A 23651-nucleotide genomic window follows, 5' to 3' on the forward strand; every position below is an offset into this window, starting at 1 on the left:
CAAGGTTCAGGCTGCACTGCGTTCAGGGTAATGCTGCTCATTTGGCATTATTTGAAAGAATGTGCCAGGCATCTGAGCACCAGGCACGCTCCCTTCACCAGCCTGCCTGCGTCAGATCCCAAGTCAGATACAGTGGCTTCGCTCTCCTGCAAGAAACCAGCACATCCTCCAAAGAGCTAAGGCTTTTTTTCCACGCATGATAATAAATGACTGTTACACTCCTATGGGAAGAGACACAAGGAAGAGGAAACAAGACTTATAAGTCTCTGGTTAATGTGACAAATCTTTTCTATTCTTTTCTGTTCAGGTACTTATGTCACACTTTCACAATGATATTTTAATAAGCCTGTGTAAGCTCCACAAATTGCCCTTTATATCTGTAGGAGATGGGAAGCTCCAGGGGATGAGCAATGTACACACTGAATGCACAAGAAACCCATTATCTAGTCTGCTCCTGCAAGTCACTCTCTAGGGATATCTGAAATGGGTGCCCCTCTGAAAATACCCAAGTGAGCTCCCTCTGCTGTAGGGAGAGATTAGTAATATCAGCACTGGCTTCATGGTGCCTTTCAATGGGATAAAGCTAAGCCGAGGTCAGATACTGCGGTCAGGCACTGACAGGGGGGCTTTGTTCCTAACTCTGCTCCTGAGCTTAAGAAATGGTTAAGGGTCACCCGCTGATACCTCCCAGGAAGGCTGGAGAAACGAAAGCCTTCAGACTGTACTGGCCCAAACCTTGGAGCTGGCTGACAAAGCGTTCCTTTGCTAAGGGGAGGCTGAGTCAAGTAATGACTATGATTTACTCCTAAGTAATGGGTTAGCCCAGGCTGACATTTGCATTGCATGCAAGTGGCACACAGCACATGCCAGCCGCTCAGTCTGTAGGGACGTGGTGGTGCAGGGTGCATACACCTGCACGTATACGTGAGCACATACATGTGCATGCAAGTGTATTTAGGAGCACGCATGCAGAGGTGCGTGTACTGAACGCAATCTGTGCGGGCTGTTCCCAAACTAGTCTATGCATGGCACGGGGGCTTCTCTCCAGGAAAGGTAAGAAAAAACCTCTCACATGCAGGTTCACACATGAGCATGTATATGCAAAAACATGCAAGTATCCGCCATACACATTCGCACTCAGTATGGGTACAAGATTGCTTACATCTCAAAGCAGTGGTGAAAAAAACCAGAAAGGCACCGAGAGAGGCTTGGCTTCCCCAGTCTGTGCTTAGTGCTGTGCGCTGGGGCCCCTGCAAACCCCTGCCTGCCCAAAGCCCTTGCACCGGCATGGATATCCCACACCATGCCCATGGCTTAGACTCTGCCCTGTTCCCAGGGCTGCTCCCGAGCTCGCAGAGCTATCCAGCGAGCGTGAAATAGCCCCGCGCAGGACAGCTTGTTCCAAGAGAGCAGGAGCTCAGAAAACCTGCGCAGGAACGGCAGTGTCCTTTGTGTATCATGAGGCTGGACTCCTGCCAAATTCCTCTGCACCCACTGCCTCTATTAAATGCGTCAATCATTTCTTGGCAATCCAAGCCCCAGAGAAGAGTTGAGAGGCAACTTCAGACAGTTCAGTTGCTTTCATTAAAAGGTGAAAAATACATGCCGAGCAGGAGCTGAGAGCAGGGCTGAGCTCTGTCTGCACGGAGAGCAGGGCTGCTGAACCCTTCCTGCCAGGGAAGGGAAAGCGGCAGCAAAAGACAGACCTTCACCTGGTCACAGGCTGTCAGCCTGTGAAATACCGCGATGCCCACTGTTCAAGGACAGCCCGCAGACCCTCGCATGCAGGTCTCGGGCTTGTTGGGTGACTGGGAAAGCTGAGGAGGAGCGTCAAGGTGAAGGGGATGCAGGAGTGCCCATGCATGGCGATCCTGGCGCAGGCGGGCAGGGGGCTGGAGCAGGCAGGGGGACGGCAGTGACCACTGCTAGCCAAAAAGGTGTTGCCAGCAGCCTACCCGCCAGCTCCTGCCAGCCAGCACACAGGGGCTGGAAGGGAATTGGCTCCCATTTCTGGAGCTGAACCCAGGGGAAAAGGCTGGGGTGTTTGGCTCCCCACTCTCAACACCAGCTGCAGCGGCTGGGGAGCTGGGTGGGAAGGTGCCCTCGCTGCGGGGTGCCACCGGGGCTGCCGTGGCAGGGCCAGCAGTGCTGGCACCCGGGAGCAGCGGGGCTCTTGGGAACAGAACAGGAAGGTGCGGGTGACTCAAAGATTCCTGGCACGGGGCACAGCTGGTGCCAGCCGAGCACAGCGTGAGCGAGGAGGACCAGCGGGCAGGGACCCGCTGGAGGAGTCCGGGCAGAGAACTGTGGGGCTCAGGAGCGGGGATGAGGGGCCTGGGAACGCCCGTCGAAAGTGGTCTGGGGGAGTCATCGGGGGAAGGCCAGGAGGGGCCAGGCCGCCGAGCGATGGCGGGTCCAGGGGCGCTGGGATCAGGAGCTGCAGTTATTCCTGTTTCACAAGGCAAGACAAAAAGGACGTTGCATGAGCACAGAGAGACTTTAACTGCTCAGTTGTGCCCACAGCCCCACGCAGCCCAGCACAGGGGGCAGCCCGGGCCCCAGCCCGCTGCGGACAGCCTCAGCAAGTGCATGGCTCCCGGGATGCTGCGCTCTGTCCCGGGGTCAGGCACCTTCCTGCTGGCAGATGCCCCCCACTGCCGCGGCAAACGCCGGGGCCCAGCTGGGCACCGATGACTGGCTCCAGCCCCGATTCCTCCTGACCCCTGGCCAGCGCTTCCTCCACCAACAGGGATGTTGACATGTGTGCCATTTCTGTACCCAGTCGAGCCCAGGAAACCACCTCCCTGCGTGTGGACACCGGTGTCCCCAGAGGCTCACCCCCTGCCAGGAGCTGCTCTGCATGGGGCGCCGTGCCCTGGGCAGCACGTGAGCCGGTCCCCGCTCAGCCCCGCTCCAGGGGTCCTGGAGAGCCGGCTCCTGCCCGCACCGCTCCCACCCAGGCAGCTCTCGTCTCCTCGCCTGCCGCTCCGCTTCTTCCCTTTGCCTTTGCCTCCTCGCGTAATTGCTTTGATCTTCACTCCAGGGGCTCACTGTTAAAAATTAATGTTTCATGGATGTTGCTGCCCATGGCTTGAAAAATGGCTTTCCTCCCCCAGGTAGTGGCTCACACCAACTCCTGAAGGACTGTTCGGCTCCAAGTTAAACAGATGGGGACAAAACCTCCTGGGTTCCTCGTGCCTTGGCTCAGGGCAGGTTGGGACCCGCTCCTGCCCCGCAGACCCACGCTGAAGGGGCGAGCTGTGACCATGCCACAGTGCCCAGCCCGTCCTGGCAGGCTCTGCCAGTCCCCGGAGCAGCCCTGCCCTCCCTGCCCCGGCTGCAGCACTCGGTGGCTCCCGCCAGCCGTGCCCGCACCGCCGGGGCTCACCTCCGCTGCCTCCTCCGCATCTGTGAGAAAGTGGCCGTGGACGGGCCGCTGGGGCTCATTCCCCTGTAATTAGCAGAAGGGCCGGTGCAGGGTGGAGCGTGCTGTGCCCTCCGTGCCCTCTCGACGGGGCTTTCTCCCCACGTTCCTCGGCATCCGAGTGCCAGCGGCCAGTGGAGAGCACTGGTTCCCTGAGCTTGTAACAGAGAGACGTGAACAGCGGCGACTTCCCCAGCAGCCCCAGCACCCTCGTCTCCCCTCGCGGGACGCCTTGTCCAGGCTTTGCTCGCAGTGCCAGGAGCCTGTGAGGGGTCCTGCCCCGTCTCTCGAGCTCCTCTCTGCTGGGTGAAGCTGCTCAGCGCGCAGCCTCGGCCGGGAGCCGGGCTGAAGGCAGGCCCACAGCCCTGGGCGAGCACAGCCTGGGAACGGTCCTCTCTCCTGTCCTGCCGGGTGTTTTGGGAGGGAAGGGATGCAGTGCCCGGGGCAGCGGGGTGGGTGCAGCAGGAAGTCGGGCTTGCCGAGCTGGGTGTGTAGCATGTGGGGATGCTTGTCTGGGCTCCCAAAGCATTTTCCAAACACTTTAATTATAGTGATTTATATGGCAAAAGTGTGGGGGCGAGAGCTTGGGAAAGGCATTAGCAGGTTTGTTCTGAGGGCTCTAATCAGAGGTAGGTGATGGGGGGGCGGAAGGGTACAGCACCGGGGCTGTACCTTGAACTGCGGCGTCAGGACAGGTTTGAAGGATGCAGAACCTCCCAGCCATGCCGGGGATGTGCTGATGGCGTCCCTCAGGCCTCGGTGTGTTATATGCTCCTGCGGGAACCGCCCTGGCACCGGGAGTGCCACCAGACGTCCTGCGCCCGTCCCCTGCGCTGCTCCCGAGCCAAGGTCTGCAGCACCGGGCCTCCCGGGGGTCCTTCCCCACTGCCCGCCGGGCTTAACCCCGCTGTGGTCAGTGGGGCTGTAGTCAGCCCTGTGCACAGCACCGGCACAGCCTGCGCGTCCCCTGTGGCAGCAGAGGAGAAACACGAGGCCGCGTGGCACACGAGGGTCTTTACTCCATAGTCACCAGAAAGCGATCAACAGTTCAACAGCAACTCAGTATTCTCCTCTTGTTGGTGCTACTTGAAAATTAATAACCTCTTCTATTCTTGTTCTGTACAATATTGCTCTCTTAAATCTCCACCATGTTATTTACATACACGCACCCACAAACAGTTTTCTGCCGCTCCCTGGCAGCCCAAGAGCCCCTGGTCCCTGCACAGAAACAACAGCTCCCCCAAGCCCGGGGAGCCCAGCAGCCAAGAGAGCACTGCGGGGCAGCAGAGCTCGCTCTGAAACCTCAGCCCCCTCCAAGCCTGACTTGCTCCGAGGAGACTGTCACTCCTACAGAGTCCTAATCGCACCGCAGGAAGCGAGAGAAATATCGGGCTGCTGTCATGGCTGGTGGCAACAGCCTGGCCCCGGGCGCAGCACAGGGGCTGCAGGGCCGAGGCACAGTTATCAGCTGGTGTGGGGATGCGAGCGCTGGAGTGGTGGCTCTGACCCCTCTGAGCCGCCACAGGATGCGGCCCCGGCAGCGTGGCCAGAGCACATGTCACCCCTGCTGCAATCCTGCTTCTTGGCCTGTTTTCTGATAAATAACCTTTTCCTGTCCTTTTTGACACTGATGTTTATTGATGTCTGAAATCCCTTACAGCCGGGTCTGGCCTCAGATAGCCGAGGTGCCCTGCGCATCCCATGGCCACGGAGCAGGAGCGGGGAGAGGGGCAGAGCTAGCTCCGCTTCACCAAGATGCCCACAGCCTCCCTAACGCACTTGCTCCCAGACGTGTCAGGGTGGATGCTGGCGGCGTCTCCCAGTGGAAACGTGGCATTGAGGACAGAGTAAAAAACAGAGAGTGCTTTAAATAAATGTACCTCTGCTTCCTGAGGCGGCTGCTCCTGTCTGTGCAGCCCCCCCAGTGCTGAGCATCCCCAGCCTCCACTCTGTGCTGCTGGTCCTCTCTCCCGGCGAGTGTGGGGCAGCAACCCCAGTAGCAAAGGGTTCACCCTCAGCCTCGGGGCCCAGCAGTAGTGTCCTTGGAGGGCGAAGGCAGCCCAGTCCATGGCTGCAGGATGCCCCCCGTTCCCACCACCGGCTCGGCAGCGAGGGCAGGAGGCACCAGCTGGAGGTCAGGGCTCCGGGGGGCTGAGCCAGAAGCGCTCACCCCCATCTCCCACCCGGAGGACATCTGCGCTAAAACCGCATGGACACTGAGAGCAAAGCACTCTGCCCTACCTGGGAGAATTTGCTGATTAAGGGATAAGCAATCACTTCTCTACCCACAGGCTCACGTTATCACTTAATTGAATCCAATTGATTGAGAAGCTAAAAGCAGCCCTGGCTTAGAGCATTGCAGATGGTGCCTGGGAGCAGGGCAGCACACTGAACCCTTAAAAGCATTGGCATCAAGGGCAGACACAGTCTTGCTCTCCTAAAGTGTCTCACACATCATTATTATGAACGGGAACCAGCAGCAGCAGGGCAGTTCCAGGGGAATATTATTTATCATACTTCAAGTCTGCACAAACAACCTCTTATTCTTGCCCTCTCTGCCCTCAGTGGGCAGACTCTGCTCCCACAGAGAGTTCAAGGGAAGGAAGTGTGCATCTGCAGGGTGATGTGGGGGCAGCCTGGCTCTTAAGTGGTCTAACCACTAGCCCACACTGCTGGGAACGGAGCCCAGAAGACCTGCTGCCCAGACACAAGCTTGTATGTATGAGCAGCTGCATCCAGGGTAGCTTGTGAACCTGCATCCTCCAAGCAGTGCTGGAGAGGCGGAGATCCAGGAGCAGCCCTACCACAACTGTCCCCTACAAGGGAAGGGGGGGCAGACACTGAGGTCCCTCCAGGTGTGGGGAAAAGACGGGGAGGGAAGCGATGGGCACCTGCACAGCCTCAGCAGCAGCCTTCACTTTGCAGGGTCACGCCCGAGATGGGAGCTGGGCAGCGGAGCCAGCGCTTTCTCAGCAGCCAGGTGAAAAGTCCCCGAGTGCAGCTGACACACGGCACTCTGACTGGGGCTGCAGGGTTGGGGCCTCTCCACGCCAAGTGACAGCATGTGCTCTGCAAACTGTTTCTTTGCAGCGGGCCTGACCGTGGGACCGCACAGGGGCCGGGGAATCTCTCCTGGCACTCTGTTTAGAATGCCACTGCCCAGGCACGGTCAGCCTTTGCTCACCTTGCGCTTGTCTTTCTGATTTGGTTGCATTTTTCAGGCATTCAGCACTGACATCCCTGCAAAAGGCAGTGCATACTTTATTAAGTCTGCTACTTTATTCTCCACTAATTAAAATCAAATTTTATCTGATGCACACTGCATACTTCGTAGCGAAAGCAACCTGCTTTCCCATTCTGCTCTCTGGAGCCTTTGTGACTGATGCAATTTATTTAGCCCGCTGAGCTGAAAAGAATGCAGTCCTGCGGAGACCACAGGGGTGCCCGAGGACCCAGCTGGCTGGAGCTTCTCCTGGGCTCAACTTTCTAGGTTCATGGCAGGCTGGGGCCAGGGTCCCCCAGGGCCGAGGGGAAGAGCACCAGTGCAGCATCCCAACAGCCTCACTCCAAGCTGTCAGGGAGGTGAGGCCACCCAGCAGCAGGGGAAGGCGATGATCGGTGTTAGCAGGAGGCCGTGAAGGGCCACAAGCGCCCGTGCAGATCCCCACCCATGCCTCGCCACCCATGGCGTGCCAACGCTGACCCACCAGCTGCCCCACGGCCCCAGAAGGTGCCTGCCCCATGGGACCTGGGGGCACAGCAGAGAGAGAAGGAGAGTGGATACTCATGAGCTTCAGTCTGCCGTGTCTGGGGCCTCCCTGCACTACCCTCTGGCGCTTAGCACTTCGTTAATTCTCCGCTCTGTGCTTCGAATGGGACACGGCCTTGTGGGTGCAAAGTGCGGCTCGCTGGGCACGGTGGGGCGCGTTGCTGCGTGCAGCCGACAGCTGCTGCTGGTGTCACAGCGCTCACAGCTTTGCCATCAGCTCCTTCCTCCAGCAAGTGACAAACCTGTGCCCAGGGAGGACTGCAAATGGCACGCTGGCTGCAGCTCACGTCCCTCTTGCCTTGGGCCAGCAAATAGCAGCATCTGCCCATGGCCTGTACCCAGGGAGAGACCTGGCGCAGCAAGGTGCGGTTCACGCAGCAGTGTGTGCCTGGGAAGAGTGATCCCAAAGGAACCGAGCCCAGCTGACGGCAAGCAGTGCACCTCACGGGGAGGTGAGCAGCAGCAGTCACCCATGCCCTGGGCTCCATTTTGGGTCCATCTGTCTCCTCCAGCACAGGCCTGGGCACCAGCACTGCCACCAGCACGTCTGGCCACCTGGGGACCGGGAGAAGACGAGCTTCCCCGGAGCGTGCTCCGGCCCCGGGCAGACCTGGTCCCTGCGCGAGAGCGCAGCACGACGGACGCAGGGAGCGCAGGACCCGGAGCGCAGGCATTGCGTTACAGGGCTCCACACTGCACCAAGGGAGGCACCCGCTAATGCCTCAGCTCCTGTAGGGCCTGGGCAGATCTTGTCCCTCTGCCTGGCGGCCACAGGCGGGTCCTTTTGCCCAAATGCACTAAAACGCAGGTACCGGGTCCCCAGGCAACAGAGCAAGCGGCTCAGCACAGAGCAAGCCTCACTTGTGAAGGGCCTCGGGAGAGAGGAGGAGGTGCCCCAGGCCAGCCCTTGCCCTGTGTCCCCTTAATGAAGCCATTACACTTGGGTTCTTTTCCTTAGGGAAGGGGTAGAATTTCTGCAAAAAGACAAGACTTCCCTTGCGGCCCTTGTGCTGGTGCTGGCAGGAGCCATGTTTGGTGTAATACATCATCAATGGAAGGTATCTAATGATATATTGCTCTAATACATCACCATAGCAACAGTGCTCTAATAATGTATTATTCTAATGTGTTACCCAAGTGCACATTCTTCCCGATGATGTATGGTTGGGATCGCTGTGCTCTGCCAAGCCCAGATGCAACAAAGCTCTCCCGACTGCCAAGCACCCTCCTCAGAGCAGTACCTGCCGCCGCACAGGATGCACCAGCTGGCTGCGGGGGGGCTCACCCCTCCTCCTGCCACAAAGGACACCTCTTGTCACACTGGGGACTTCTCGTCACTGACGGTCATCTCACGCAGTGAAAACTGTGTTTGGGAGCATGCGGTGTATTTAAAAATAATGATTGTGGTCAGCATGCCGTTTCTGAGCTGGTTGCTCAGACTGCGGGGAAACAGGCTCTACCACGGCAGTTGTGAAGGTGCATCCAGCTCCCCACAGTCCTGCCAGCACACGCCGTTCTCCCTCGTCTCCTTCCCCACCAGCCCCAGTCTCCCCACTCCCCATACCTTAACTCCAGCAACGGTCAGCAGGGGACACGCAGTGTGAGACAGGGCGAAGGGTGACAGTGCTGCAGAGTTTGCTCCCACCTTCATGGGCATCCTCAGTCAGAGGTGCTACCCTGGCACCCACGGGTAGAGGAACTCCTGAACATGGTGCACATCAAGGCTCATCACACTGCAGAGCGCTCAGGCAGCACACACCTGGGCAGCCATGACCACGGTCCTCCCCCTTCCCATCTCACAGCTGAGGTATAGTGTCTCACTTGTGGAGCTCTAAAAGACAATTTGAAAAGCATTCCTTTCCTGGCATTTGAAAAGTTCAGAGGGGGAAGTGACGGGCTGGTTTGTGCATTTCTCCAGCCCCTTCCAAGGTAGCGAGGCCGCACAGCGCCCTGGGTTTGCTCATTAACAATGAAAATACCAGCTGGAATTCTCCTGCCACCCGTTACAGGGACAGCATTGTTTCCAATTCACACTATCTTTTTGACCATTCAAATGCCATTAATTCAGTCACCCCAATGCGTAGGACAGTTATCTGAAATGTTTCCCAAACAGCTTAGTGACTATAGAGCAACAATTCATGGAATTGCTCGGGGACATCTGTGCGAAGCAACGCACAGCAAAGAGCTCGCGGCCAGCTGAATGCTCTCTGTGTGGACCCCAGATTCCACAGAGGAGCAGGGAAGCCGGCAGACAGGAAGGCTGAATGAATGGCAGGAGAAATCATTTCATCTATGCAAATCCATGCCAAGCTCTCCGCGCAGCTGTTGTCAGCGGGGAGCTCTGCCCCTCTGGACTGACATGTGAGAGGATTTTATTGTGCACCGAGACGCTCCCTCTGCCAGACCAGCAGCCGCTCGCTGCACAGGGATCGCAGCCACTGGTGTCCCCCGTGGCCTTCATCTGCCATCCACGGGCGTCTGGGGCGAATCCTCCCTGGCAGCACTGCGCGAGGAGCAGGGCTCAGCGGGGGGCTCTGCAGGATGGCATTCACTGCCCCTCTGCTCTGAGATGCCCGGGCCTTAGAAGCCCCTAGAGAGCAAAAGCTAACCACCAGCTTAAAGCTAATGACACCTACGGCTTATTCCTTCATTGACTGTAAGAGGAGCGGCAGCACTGCCTGTATCAATAGCTGCCTGTAGTGGTTATAGCGGCAGTGAACAAGAACCCGCTGGGGACCTGGAGCCAACCCCCAGGGTGACCTCGCAGCACCCACCTGAAGGGAGCCCTGGGCCTCAGGGCAGAGCAAAGTGGGACGGTGACCCCTCCAAGCCAACCCTGCCAGCGTCAGACTGGTGGAAACCAGAAAGCAAAGCACCACCTGAGAAAAGGGGCCTCTGCAGTCTCAGATCTATCACAAGTGGCCGCTAAGGTGCAATGTCAGCCCAGCTGGAGGCTTTCCCAGTGAAGGGACTCGCCTGCAGCAGTTCTGAGGGCTGCATCGTGCTAGGCACCCCACAGACCCTCACGGAAAAAGGCAGTGAGGGAGTACAACGCAGGGAGAGGTGTTTGGTCCCAGGGCAGAACAAAGCGGACACAGCAGAGCCTGACCCCGTTCTCTGCACGTTCAGCACGTGGAGCTCACTTGATCCAGGGAAGCCCTAGGGGACCACAGTTGCCTTAGGAGTAAGTAGGAAGAGCTCTGAGGGCAGACCTTTCTCTGTCCTTCCTCATGTGCTGATGGCCTTGCCAGCAGCCCTGCACAGCCAGCCCATCCGAGCGGCACAGCGCGGGAGATCTGCAGCAGGCGGACCCGCGCACCAGGGCTGCAGCGTGCTGCGCTTGTCCCACCCGGTACGATCCAGCAGCCCTGTGGCTGGCAGCCAGCAGCTCACCGCTCAGCCACAAGAAAGCAGGTCGGCTCTCCTGCGCTGGCCAAAAGCCGGGCTGGGACAAGGGCACAGCGCTGCCCTCCTCGGTGCCAGCTGGACCTCTGCCGGCTTCGGCGTCTTCTACAGCAGCCCCGTCAGCAGGGTCAGCAGACATACCTGGGTACCCACACGTCATCCAGGTCACCATGAAATACCCAGAGCCGAGGGGACAAGGCACTTCAGAGACCCAAACCTGTGACACCCCGGAGCGGGGTCCCGCTGGCACAGACCAACCAGAGCCCCAGCCTGGCCAGTGCAGAGCCTGAGCACACGTAGAGGCAGGAAGGCTGCTCAGCCTTCCCAGGGCTGTATCAGACCGTCCCTCAGCTGTGGACAGGCGTGCCGCAGCCCTGGCCGTACGTGCGGCTGGCGAGAGACGCAGGAGGCCTCCCTGTGCTGCATTTGCAATGCTCCTGCGCTGCACCTGGGCAGATTCCAATCTCCCAACGTTGCAGGGGGACAGCAGTGACAAATTACAGCATCTGCAGCAGAGAGAAAAGGGAAACAGAGGGACCAAAGGAGGAATGATTGTATTATCAATAATGTTCCCAATAGCTGATGGATGAGGACACCCAAATGATTTTTAAGGTTTCAGTAGAAACCCTCCAATCGGCAGCGCAAAGGCAAAGCGTGTATTAATCCAGGGTCTCCTAAGGAAGTCCTCGAGGGATGTGCACAGCAATGCCAGCCGCAGGCAGAGTATGTGCTCAGCATCATGCTGTGGACAGCCCATTTAACAGCAGCCAAGGAGGGATCTTTTCCTTGTCCCTGTGGAGACAGGAGTAATCCCGAGAGCTTTCCGAGAGCCATGAACACACAGACACGTTGCTCAATGGGACTCTTCCAAATTGCTGAGATTTTTCCGCACCTTCCCTACCCCGGGCTCAGTGTGAATGCTTACTAAACAGTTTCTGGAAACAAACAGCTTTTTGAAAGCTGCCAAAAAAGCCCACTGCTTTCACCAAAACTAAGAGTAGGGAACGTCAAGGAAAAGATCACCTAATTCTTTGGGGAGCTGAATCTGCAGAACAGCCATCCCGTTTTAATGAAATACAAACATTCCCTTCAAAAGGCAGGGTGTAGCCCCTCGCCCTGTGCATTGCAGGGTGTACAGCTGATAGCTCTGTGATGCCTTATGTCTGGCACAGCCTTGGAAATGCTACCATGCTGGAAACGTAACAGACAACATTGTTTTGTGTTGAAAACTGGCAAATCTCCAGGCTGGGGCTTCAAGGGATAATTTGTAGATTGAATGTTAATGAATATTATTGTTGTTATCTGGAAAGGCTGTGCTGACTTCACTCCGCTGCCAATTGCACATCTTGGGGTTTTTTTGGGGTGTTTTTTGGGTTTTTTTGTTTTGTTTTGTTTTTTTTTTTGGTTTTACCCCTATGCCAAACAGAAAGGGCAATTCCAGCACAGCTGATGATTCAGGAAGCCAACTGAAGGCCTACAGGAAAAGGTGATCCTTGCTGTGCCTAGCCTATGTCGCTCCTCCTCAAACTCTGCTGCTTCGATATCAGATCATTGTGTCACCTAAGTCCCGTCTGTCCTTCCTCCTGCAAACTCTCCATGCTTCAGTAACCGTGCCCCAGCCATGGTATCTGGAGGCCAGGAGCAGGCATCAATGGGATCTTTAATAGCATGAACCTTATTTTAGTTCTTTGGGGAACGAGGCAGGCAGGGGAAATACCGTCATTCCTGCAGGCCTGCGCTACATTCAGAATTGTGACATGGCTTTGCTCGTGGGAGCCTTTTTGTGTGAAATATCAGTTCACGGAGCAGCAGCTTACCCGAGAAAACCGGCTGAGGGTGCTCCAGCAGCATGGCACAGGCCAGTGCCCCCCTGCAGCTCCGGAGAGGACCCTCGCCCTCCCCGCCGGGCAGGCTGGCTCCTGGGCCGCTCGGCAACACGCTGCAACCCACCGTGATTTATGTGGCACTTGTACAATTGATGCGCTTTGTGCCTGGGGACAGTTAAATGGTAGCTCTGTCATTAGTTTAAGCAGAGGTTAAAGGTGATCAATAACAAGGGTTTCATGCCCAATTGATCACCCCTTGCTATTTATTTCTGCCTTTTGCTTTCCATCCCGTGGTGCTTTTAGAAATAGTAATTAAAGACATAACAAGTGTTCCACTAAGCAGAATATCAAACACTCCAGCTATCGATTCAATACTCTCCCTCTTAATGACGCTGACCTGCGCCTGTCCCCAGCACCAGCAAGGCTGGGCCAGCCTGCGAGGCTGCTCTCCCCCGAAGCCAGGGCCGGGGAGGCGAGCCCCCTCGCTGGGGGCACAGCCAGCCCCTGCCCCGGGCCGATGCAGGCAGCAGCACCGAAGTGCAGCGGAGAGCTGCGGGAGGGCTCTGGGACAAGAAGCTTTTACCTACCAGGTCCAACCCTTTCCTTCCCAAGAAGCTGACCAGAGCCAGCCCGGCATGCAGACGTGGCCACCCGTTTAAGGCACATGCTGTGGGCAGCAGCCTGGCTGGCCGGTCCCGGTCCCAGGGCAGTCACTTTGGCTCTGTCCTGCTGCTAGCTGCAGGCTCCCGCCCTGCCCTGCGGGGCCGGCAGTCACGGGCTGCTTGGGGACAGAGCCAGGCTGACCCCCCCACCCCCTGGGGAGGGTCCAAACGGGCCAGCAGCAATGCCGGACCAGGCGAACACCCCGACGCAGGCACACGCCTGTGCCAGCTGCTCCTCACCCCGCTCAGCTCTCCCAGCTCCCCCCAAACCTAGCACCGGGAGGTGACCTGCAGAGAGGGAGCACGCTGCTCAGCCAAGTATCACCGAGTGCTTTGTTTCTGCCATCTACACTAGAGAGAAACGGCTGAAAATGAATGGCGACAGGAAAGCAAATGCAAGGCAAGCGTCAGGGTGCATATACCAATTGTGCAAATGGTCAGACTGTTGTGCTGCAGAGCCCTGGCTCACAAACCCCACAAAGATCTGCCTACTTGTCTTTCACTTTAAAAGCATATTTAGGGCAAACGCAGCACGAGACAAGCAAAAGCATCTCAGTCACTTTGGCGACAGTTTCAGGTTTTTTTATTTCTGGTGAGTGTAGCCAGTTTCTGGGTTGTAGCAGAAGATATCTCTGGCTGCACCTTCGGCACAGGCAAGGAGATGGGGATGCTGCTCAGCAGGCAGGACAGCACTACTGCTCGGCCCTGCACTGATCTTCCTGACCCAGGGGCTGGAAAGTGCCTGGTGCCATGCAAGCAGCAGAACAATCCAGCAACCAGTAAGACTAAGGAAGTGAGAGCCAAATGTGGGATGCTGCCAAAGCTGAGAAAACTCTTTTCTTCGATACACCAATAAGAGACTTGTTGAAGAAAGACTGTCACAGACTTGCTGCAGTCAGAAGTGGCAAGCTCTGCTAGTGATGAGCTAAGTTGTTATATATTCTCATTTGAAAATAAAACTGCATGTTGCTGCTGAGAGTAAACGAAGTAATTTTAGGAAAACAAGGAGCTAAGAATCCTCCTATCAGGAGCAAATCCCTTTGTGCCACAACCCTCTTAAGAACGAGACGGTGATTCTCACACATACCTGAGAACAGTACAGGACAGAACGAATCCAGCGCTGCAACTGCCTGCTGCTTTTTGCTTGCCCATATTTGCTGAAGAATCAACATCCTTTACATCGAAGTTTGGCTGACAAGCGGGCTGCTCAGTCTGCTTCTCATGGGGCTCAGCAAACCCCTTGTTTCCTCCAACTAGGCGGCTGCAGATGACTCCAGTTCCATTCTCTGAAGTGATAACGTTTAAAGAAAGACAAAACCCCAAGCCCTGTGGTGATTTGTAGCCTGAACCACAAGACGCAAGGCTTTTCTGTGATGAGGGGTTTGTTAGATCGCTCCCACGCCTGTTGCAATTCTGCACCTTTTAACAGGCCCATCAGGCTTCTCCCTCACTGCCGCAGGGGCTGGCAGCTGCAGGGGCTGAGCACAGCGGATCAGACCCCCGAACCTCACCGCTCGAGCAGATCCTGCGAGTCTCTGCCACGCGAGCACGTGGACTCATTCAGGAGAGCACCGTGGGGGGATGACAAGGGAAGCAACACGCGAGGTCAGGTTTGGCAACAGTCTTCATCCCTTTGCTCCTGAATAATGCTCTGACACCTGAGACCGTGCTAAGGCATGAGAAAAGACGTGATTAAAACTGTTCTGAGCACTAAGTATTCGCCAGCTCCTGGCACTTCGAGCTCTGCAGAGGACACGAAGGCATAAGGGACACGGACCTTGTCCTGAAGAAGGGAAATTCGAAGTTGCACCCTGACACCCACCTGGCTGGGAGAGGGGGCAGGGGACAAGGGCCAGCCACCGTGGCATGCCGGCACTCCTCCAGACAGCTCCGCCAGATACACACCACAGGCAACGTAAGTAAAAATAACACCGCGCTGATGCAAGTCAGCCGGGAGCTGCAGAGATGGCACTCGGCTGTGCTTGTCATCACAAGCTGGAGCTCCACGGGGCTCCTGGGCTGACGGAGATCGTTTCAGCAGTGGGTGATGCCCTTCCACAGCACTTATCCTCAAAACACACAGCAAGCCTGTGCTGCTCTCCACAGCCGTGTGGCAGCAGGGTCAGGAACGCTGGGCCCAGACCAGGAAAATACCCATATACAGACTAGCAAGAGAGAGGGAAGCAGGAGAGCAGCTCTTGCGTCCCTTCAGTACAGCTCTGCCCGCACTGCACCTCGGAGTCCAGCACATGGAAATGCTCTTTCCACTGGAGCGACCCAGTAAGCCGCCTGCAAACCCACACTACTCACACCGCTAGCCAGGAGCATCTCACACTGCTGTACCTCTTTCTGCTGAGGTCCTCTCAGCGCTCCACAGAAATTAACTCTTGCAACTTAAGGAAAGATTTATTACATCACTTCACGAGAAGTAAAAGCACTGGAAAAAAACCCAAAACATTTCTCATAGTCCTCAAGGAAATTAACAGGAGATCTGGGAGTAAAATCCAAGAGCTCCGACACTGTTTTAGAGGAAAGTCTCCATTGTAGCAAATCTGATAACCGCCTCTCTGTACTACAGTTCTCTCACTGCCCATACTTCTGTTGATTTATTTCAAAAGCCATCACTTCTTTTGTCTGTAACCAGGTTAGTTTTTTCAGTCATGTTTAAGACTTCTCCAATTTAAAACTAATTATTTATTAAAAAAAAAAAACATAAAGATATCTGATGCAATGGCCTGACTCTTTAAAACAATCCTGCAAATGACTGCAAAAGATGCAAACATGCATATCAAATTCATTTCCCAGAGTTTTGGCTAGCTACAAATTTAAGACCAGCATAATCTCAGAGTCACACAGCCCTCAGGGTGACTGAGAGGTACTAATACACATTGAGCGCCAGGTAAAAAAAAACACAGGACAAATTTCCACAGAAAAACTCAAAACACTACAGTGAAATTAAAAAATGCCCATTGGCTTTCTCATACCTTGTATCGCTCCCCTGGTGAGGAGCAGGCACTTCCACGGAGCATCTGACAACTCTTGTGCTTATATGTGACATCTGCAAAAAGATTTTGGTGCACTTGTTCATTTATTTACTTTCAAGGCACTCAGCTGTTACGGGTACAGCTCCTGAGACAGGGAGCCGAGCAGCTTCAGCTAGCCATCCGCCTTTCTTCAATGTGTTGACAGAAAAGACAGCTTGGAAACATTATGAAAGACATACTATTCTTTGGCTGTGGTGACTGCTGTCCATTTTGGCCCTAGAGCAGCTGCTGCAGGGATTAAAAAGCAAGAAGACTTGGAGAATGATAATCTGGCAAAGCGATCAAAAGCGGATTGCCCTCTGTGGAGCTGCAAGAAGTCAATGTGTCCACAAGGAAACACAACCTGGGTGCTGGAGGTGTTGCACAGATGTCTTTATCAGGCAGAACGCTCCAAAAGAAAGGTATTAAAGAGGAAAATCAATTAAAAAAGAAGTCTTTGAAGTTTGGCACGGACAGCATTCCCCTCCGCAGCAAGTATTCTCAGCAGTGTATGAGCCAGGGCACCCGTGTAACTAAAACACCTTTGCAAGGCTTACAAGAAATAACACTCATTTTGACCAACACCAAAAATAATGTGGTATCAAGGAACATGAAATATTCATGAGGTCTGATCTAACAGGCACTTTATATCTTGTGTACAGTATCGTATGCTTTAACGCTGCCTTTGCAACCTTACAATTCCCACGCACGGCATGGTAGGTTACACGGAGAAGCCTGGTCTTATTAGTTCAAATTGAAACTGGGGGGAACTTTCATGGGTAGAGTTGACATGAATCACAAAGGAAAACACCTGATTAAGTGCAGTTGTCTGTATTTCTACTTCTGTGCCCAGGTGAGAGCTGTGTGTGCACACATGCAGTTACACTCACCAACAAATAACAAGTGGGAGAGATGCTGAACGCCCATAAATCAGCTCTGCAAAGCGCAGTGGGAGTTCTCATGAAAGACTTAACGAGCTCCTTCTCTGTGGTTTCCCTATATATGCACATGCATGTAAAACAGAGGGATGATGCTGGTCAGAGCCCACGCTGTACTCACTGGTGTAAGCCTGGAGAAATCCTGTCCTTTGGAGTGCCCATTTCAGGAGGGTCTGTCGGGCCAGGTCTCTCTAAGCAGTAATACAAATCTTAGCAAGACCAGACACCTTCATCTATGGACATTTAGCATTTTAAAGCAAAACCAAAACAGCCCCCACCACATCTCAGCTTGCCTCTACCCCTGCCGGGAGCTGATCTGCGCCCAGAGCAGCACGAAGGCAGCCGGTCCGAGGCATCCCCCGCTGCAGGCAGGGCACGCCGACAAGAGCCACGGCAGGCTGCGCTCCCGTCCTGAACACAGGCGACAAGCTACCAGCACCAGCTCGGAGTTCGCTGGCCAGGACGCGCTGATTTTCAACAACCCAACTGTAAGAAACAATACAAGGCAGCTACGGAGAAGCAATTCCACAGTTGTGGACTTCTGCCCTGGGGGCACGACCCAAGCCTGTTTCCAATACCTGTGAAGTAACAACTCTGAGCTTTCCCAGGGCTGATCTAGCTCCAACCAAACAACGGTAGCATTAACGTAAAATTAAAATATATGCAAACAACATTAGCACAAATTAAAATATACGCTGAACCAGACGGTGCTGAAATCTTTCCTTGTGGGAGAAAGAGCGAGCAGGGATGGGCAGAGCTAGGAACGAGATTCCAAGGTGTTAACACTGATGCTCCAAATTTACATGAAAAGAGATTATAGCGTTTCCGCTACTGCTTTAGCTAGTTAGGGGACAGTTTGCATTGCTGGCGCTTTGCTGGGATCGGGCTCTGAGCAGACAGCAGTTAGCAGAAGAAACCAGATTCTGTTGAAAGCGTAAGATGAATATGGCATCAATAATTATATGTGACTGTGCCTAGCAAGGCAAACTGCTGTGCTGTAGTCACTTCTGCAGTTATTATAGAGCAAGCACTCCCTGCTCTTGCAAGTGGCAGCAATAATATTCTAAGACAAGAAATCTGGAAAGAAAGTTGGATACTGGAATACCACAACCTTTTCCCAAGCACACAGGAAAGCTGAGCAGCAACCGTCCACCTTTGTAAAACTAAAAGGAAAAAAAAGTAAGTGATACTCTGCTGAATGTTGTCTGCCTTACAGAAAACAGCAATATCCTAAAATTGCTGATAACCAGTTTGTAAGACAATAGCATTTGGAAAGCGCAGCTGCCCTCCCGAGTACCTGGAGCGCACAGGCAGGCTGCTCTGCTCCCAGCGAGGATGAAGTACACAGAAGGCACAGCACAGCCTCGTGCCTTTCTGCGAGCACGAGGGAAGGGCTGAGCTCACATCAGGGACGCGCTCGCCTGATGCCAACTGCCCCGGCTGGCCAGAGACCCCTTGGCCACTACTCCACCTCGCCAGCCTGCGATGTGACTCCACGCTCCACCGGCCGGGCGCCAGCCCCTCTGGACCGTGCACGCGGGAGCCTGCGTGGGCAAGGCAAACGGGTCACCACCAGTCGCTCTGAAGGCAGATGGCACGCTGGAGGAGGGTGCCTGCCCCGCGCATGGCGAGCGCAGCCCGATGCTATCAAGGGACTGACCACAGCCCGACTGCACGCGCAAAGCCCGACGCTGCGCTGAAGAGCATCTGCTGGGGCCAGGCAATGCCCAAGAGCAGAGAGCTCCTGCGGCTCCCTCTCTCCGTGGGCTACAAGGAAGGATTTCACATCAGTGCAGACCTAAACCCCTCTAATATTGGTAATGCGCTTAACTCCTTTTCCTTAGCTACGCTTCCTACTTTGCATATTCTACTATTTGTTTGTGCATTGTTAAATTAACTATTTGTGCATCTGCTTTTCTTTAAGGTACCAACATCACAGTCCTATCTTCGTGTGCTTTACTCCTGATGTAGTAATATCAGCTGATACTTGCATTTTAGTGAGAAACCACCACCACTAAAAAAAAAAATAAATTAAAAAACACAAACAAAACCACTCTCCCTCCAGTGATTGCTATTTAATCCTTGACCGAGAAAACTAACAAGTTCTTCTAAGAGAGGCAAACCTTTGGGGCATTTGATTTTTAGAACGGCTGAGCACTGCGGCACTGCAGAAATAAGATATATAAAGTGTATTTTATTTTTGCTGCTCAACAGCTTGAAAGAGCTAATGCAGCAGGGCTGCCAGCGCCTTATACAATCTGACAAACCGAACAACCCAAGGGTGCTCATCCTCCCCAGCACTCACAGCACATCTCATCCATTACAAGAACGCAATGTGAAAACTGACCCTTCCCTTCTAAGTATCAATATAAATACTGTTTGCCAGCCAGGTTAGTTCAGAACGAAGAGGCTACGGAAATCACTCCTGGTATAGAAAAGCAGTCCAATTAATCATTCAATGCAAAGAAGAGTTTGTTTTCTTTAAAAAATAAAACCTCTTTTGTTCATTCTGATTGTTTCTTCTTCCCTTAAAGCCTGGCTATCACAGAAATTCTTAAGTAAAGGCTGCAGAGTCACAGCATTACCAAACATTAAACACAATGGCACATGTGTGTGAAACACACAAAAGAGCAGCTAAGGAAAGATTTCCAGAGTTGAAAATTAATTTAAATGCTTGAATCATCATGCTCCTTTACTTTTCTACTGGAGTGTATCATCTAAGCTACTGCATACACTCAGCTAATTAGAAATTAGTAAATATTCAGTAAATACAGCAAAACTTTTGGAATTCAGGATCTCTACAACAGCCCTACAATTCTGTGCTTTTCCATAAAAACCAGTCACATCACAAAAAAGGAAGCTAAGTCTGTAACAAAAGCTGACAAAACATACAATGCACATTGAATCCTTTAAATGAGATTTCTTATTATGCTCTGCATGCCAAGGAAAGTCATTCATACAGTAAACTGCGGCACTTGCTAGCTTACTTGTACCACCAAGTGAACCATTTCTTTACATACTTATGAGCATCAGACATAGTATTTAATGAAATAACTGCTCAAAGTGACTTTATTTTAAAATCTGAAAAAACAGTTCACTAGACTTTTGAATGAGAACTTAATAGTTTTGTATTAGCTGATGTAGAATAGCTACATTTTAAGAGACATTGAGAACGCAATAATTTATAACATTATCTATTGCAAATGCATTGTTGTTTAGGCAGGTATTATACACACCCCCCAAAAGCACAAAATGCAACAAAATCAAACAGTAGTGAAGACAAGAATTTTCATGTCTAAATTTTCAAGTGTAAGTTATGTTTGATATGTTAAAAAAATTATATATATATTAAAAAATAATTATGTACAAATTCCTATGCAGGATGCAGCGCTATCACGAGAAAATCCCTTTTAAGCCTGCTGTTTTCACAGCATATAATTTGTACCAAGAGTCACGCAGGGAAACTAGCAAGTGCCAGATGTTCAAGAACATCGGTAAGTTCTCTGCCAAGTAAAAAGAAAGAATTTGGTGCTTTACTACCAGATTTCGACTAAGTATTTCACCAGCGCAAGAGCTCTGTATCGGCACGTGTTTCAAAAGTTCTCCCAACGCACAAAATACCGCAGGAATGAAAGGACCTGGGAAGGCAAACACAATCCTCACACGCGACTCCTCTCGACGTTTGCTGGAAGAGAAGAGGTTTAAAGCAGAGGTGCAAGCCGATTCTTCTAGAAATAGAGAATGCAGTAACTAAGTTTTCAGCCTTTCTTGGCATAACCACAAAACATTAGGGCATGAAACCACTGAAGGGAAAACTGGTGACACCAGAAAACCCGAGAGTGCGGTTTGAGTGGAAGGAAAGAATCTTCCGAGCCGTACCAGCGTGCGTTTATTACTTCTGCGATAAGCGGGAAGGAAGTTATGTTTCGGATGTTTTCTGCTCACGCTGTAGGCTGCAGAAAGTTACGTTCGGATCGGCCAAACGCCGCGGTGCCAACACAACGCTGCGACGCTTCCCCAGCGCCCGCCGCGGCCGAGGCTCGGGCTCCGGCTCTGTACGCGTGTGCGGAGCGAACGCCCGCGCGTACGCGCAGCGACGGAGTCTCCCCGAAGCGCGGTTACCGGGAAGGGCAAACGCCGCCGAGCCCCACCCGCGGGGCTCCCGGGGACGGAGAGCTCCGAGGGGGAACGGGGACGGGGTCTCGTCAGCCGCCGGCGGTCGCTGCAGGGGGAACTCGGCGGGGCCCCGGGAGCGCGAAGCGAGCCCCGGCGGGCCGGGCGGCGGGGGAAGCGCCGCGCCGCCCCCGCTCCCGGCCCCGGCCGCCGCGCTCCGCCGGCCCGGCCCGCTGCCGGCTGGGCGCCGCAGCCCGCAAAGACGACACGAGACCGGTTCCTGGGTAAATGGTTTATGTAAGTAATAAAATATTTACTATAACATAAATAGAAACGTACCCTCGCAGTCTACATTGGTTTTGCAAGAAAGATACAAACAAAAACCGAAACCCAAGGGGATGGACCGGGCCGGACCGAACCCACCGACGGGAGGGGGAAGAGCTCCGCGCACGCTTCGGAAATAAATAGAAACGGGCCGGGAAACGCTACCGAAGCGTCCTCCGGCGAGCCCGGGCGGAGCGGAGCGGGGGCACCGCCGCCCCGGCGGCCACGCGAGGAGGGGAATAAATTAGAGACGGCAAACCTTTGGCTACTGCTGCTGCGGCCGCGGCGGCTCCGGCGCGCAGGGCGCCCGCGGCGGGCGAATAAATACAGCGCGGAGCGGAGCGGCGCGGCGCGGAGCGGGCGCGGCCGGGCCAGTCTGAGGAATAAATTAAAGCGCGTCGCCCGCCGCCCGCGCCCGCTCCGCCGCCGTCGGGGCCGCGGCGGCGGGGCCGGGCAGTCACTGCACGGCGCCGGGCAGCGCGTGGTGCAGCGGCGACGTGTCCGCCTGTGCGTAAACGTCCTCCATGGGGGGGTGCGGGACCCCGGCCGGCGTCATGCGCTTCTCCTTCTGCCGCCGGTTGCAGAACCAGACCCGCACCACCTCCTTCTCCAGCTGCAGGGAGTCCGCCAGGGAGGTGATCTCGTGCGCCGAGGGCTTGGGGCACTTGAGGAAGTGGTTCTCCAGGGCGCCCTTGACGCCCACCTCGATGGAGGTGCGCTTCTTGCGCTTCCGGCCCTGCGCCGCGATCTTGTCCAGGTTGGTGGGGCTGCCCGTGCTGGAGTCCGTCTCCTCCAGCCACTTGTTGAGCAGCGGCTTCAGCTTGCACATGTTCTTGAAGCTCAGCTGCAGCGCCTCGAACCGGCAGATGGTGGTCTGCGAGAAGACGTTCCCGTAGAGGGTGCCCAGCGCCAGCCCCACGTCGGCCTGCGTGAAGCCCAGCTTGATCCGCCGCTGCTTGAACTGCTTGGCGAACTGCTCCAGGTCGTCGGAGCTGGGCGCGTCCTCGTCCGACGGCTCGGGCGGCCCCAGCGGCGGCGGCGAGGCCGCCAGCTCGTGGGCGCCCGCCTCCTCGGCGCCCAGCGGGTCGCGCAGCCCGTGGTGCAGCGCGGGCGCCGGCGGGCCCAGCATCCCGTTGAGGCCGGCGTAGGGCTGCGCGTAGAGCAGCGGCTGCCCCGACGGCGGCGACATGGGCGGCAGGTGGTGCGCGCCGCCCTGCGCCCAGCCGCCCGCCGCGCCGCCCGCCGCCGCCGCCGCCGGCTGGTGCACCAGGTGCGGGCGGTGGTGGAAGGCGGCGGCGGACAGCTCCTCGCGGGGCCCCGGCGGGCCGCCCTTGGCGTGCTCGGCGGGCGGGAGGTGCGCGCCCCCGCCGCCCCCGCCGCTGCCCCAGTCCGTGCCGGCGCTGGGCAGCCACTGGTGGTGCGCCAGCCCGACGGCGTGCCCGGCGGCGGGGGCCAGCCCCTGCAGGTACTCGTGGTGCATCATCTTCTGCACCTCGCGGTACGTGGTGCCCTGGTGCAGCCGGTCCCCGTCGGGGTGCATCAGCGCGGCGCTGCGCGGCAGGTACTGCGCCGTGGCGGCCATGGCCGTCTGCGCCGCCCCGCCCCGCGCCGCGCTTTAGAGCCGCGCGCCGGGGCGCCGGGCCGCCGCGCGCCGGCCCCGCCCCCGCGCCCCATTGGCCCGCCCGCCGGCGGCGGCGGCCCGCGCCGCTCCGCCATAGGGCGCCGCCGGCGCGGGGCGCCGCCCCGCGCTCCCCGCCGCCATTGGCCGGCGGCGGCCGCCTGCTGCCGCGGCATTGGCCGGCGGAGGCCGCTCGGCGGGGGAGCCCGCCTGCGCCCGCCGGCGGGCCGGCCGCCGATTGGAGGAGGGCGGTTCATTCATGCCGAGCTGCGGGCGGCCACGTGGGCCGGCGGCGAGCGCGGAGGCGCGGGGCCGGGGCGCCGGCGGGCGCGGGGGCACGTGCCTGGGCGCGGCGGGCGGCCCCCACGGCCCCCACGGCCCCCACGGCCCCCACGGCCCGGCCCGGCCCGCTGCCGCGCAGCGCCGACGGCAGAGCCACGCGGTGCCACGCCGCGCCAGCGCGGCCGCGCAGCACGGCTCGGCACCACGCCTCGCCCGCGGCCCGGCCCGGCGTGGCGCGGCCCGGCCTGGTGCGGCAGCAGCGGGCGC

General features: G+C 56.0%; 1 protein-coding gene across 1 annotated transcript; it reads right to left on the bottom strand.

Annotated features, from left to right (window-relative positions):
* Positions 1-21560: 21560 nt before the first annotated feature.
* Positions 21561-23066, bottom strand: POU3F1 (POU class 3 homeobox 1). The gene has a single exon (XM_072885204.1). The coding sequence runs from the start codon at positions 23064-23066 to the stop codon at positions 21942-21944; it is 1125 nt and encodes a 374-aa protein (XP_072741305.1). The 3' UTR covers positions 21561-21941.
* Between the last annotated feature and the right edge of the window lie 585 nt (positions 23067-23651).

The sequence above is a fragment of the Ciconia boyciana genome, chromosome 21 (assembly GCF_034638445.1).
Source record: "Ciconia boyciana chromosome 21, ASM3463844v1, whole genome shotgun sequence".
Classification (NCBI taxonomy): domain Eukaryota; kingdom Metazoa; phylum Chordata; class Aves; order Ciconiiformes; family Ciconiidae; genus Ciconia; species Ciconia boyciana.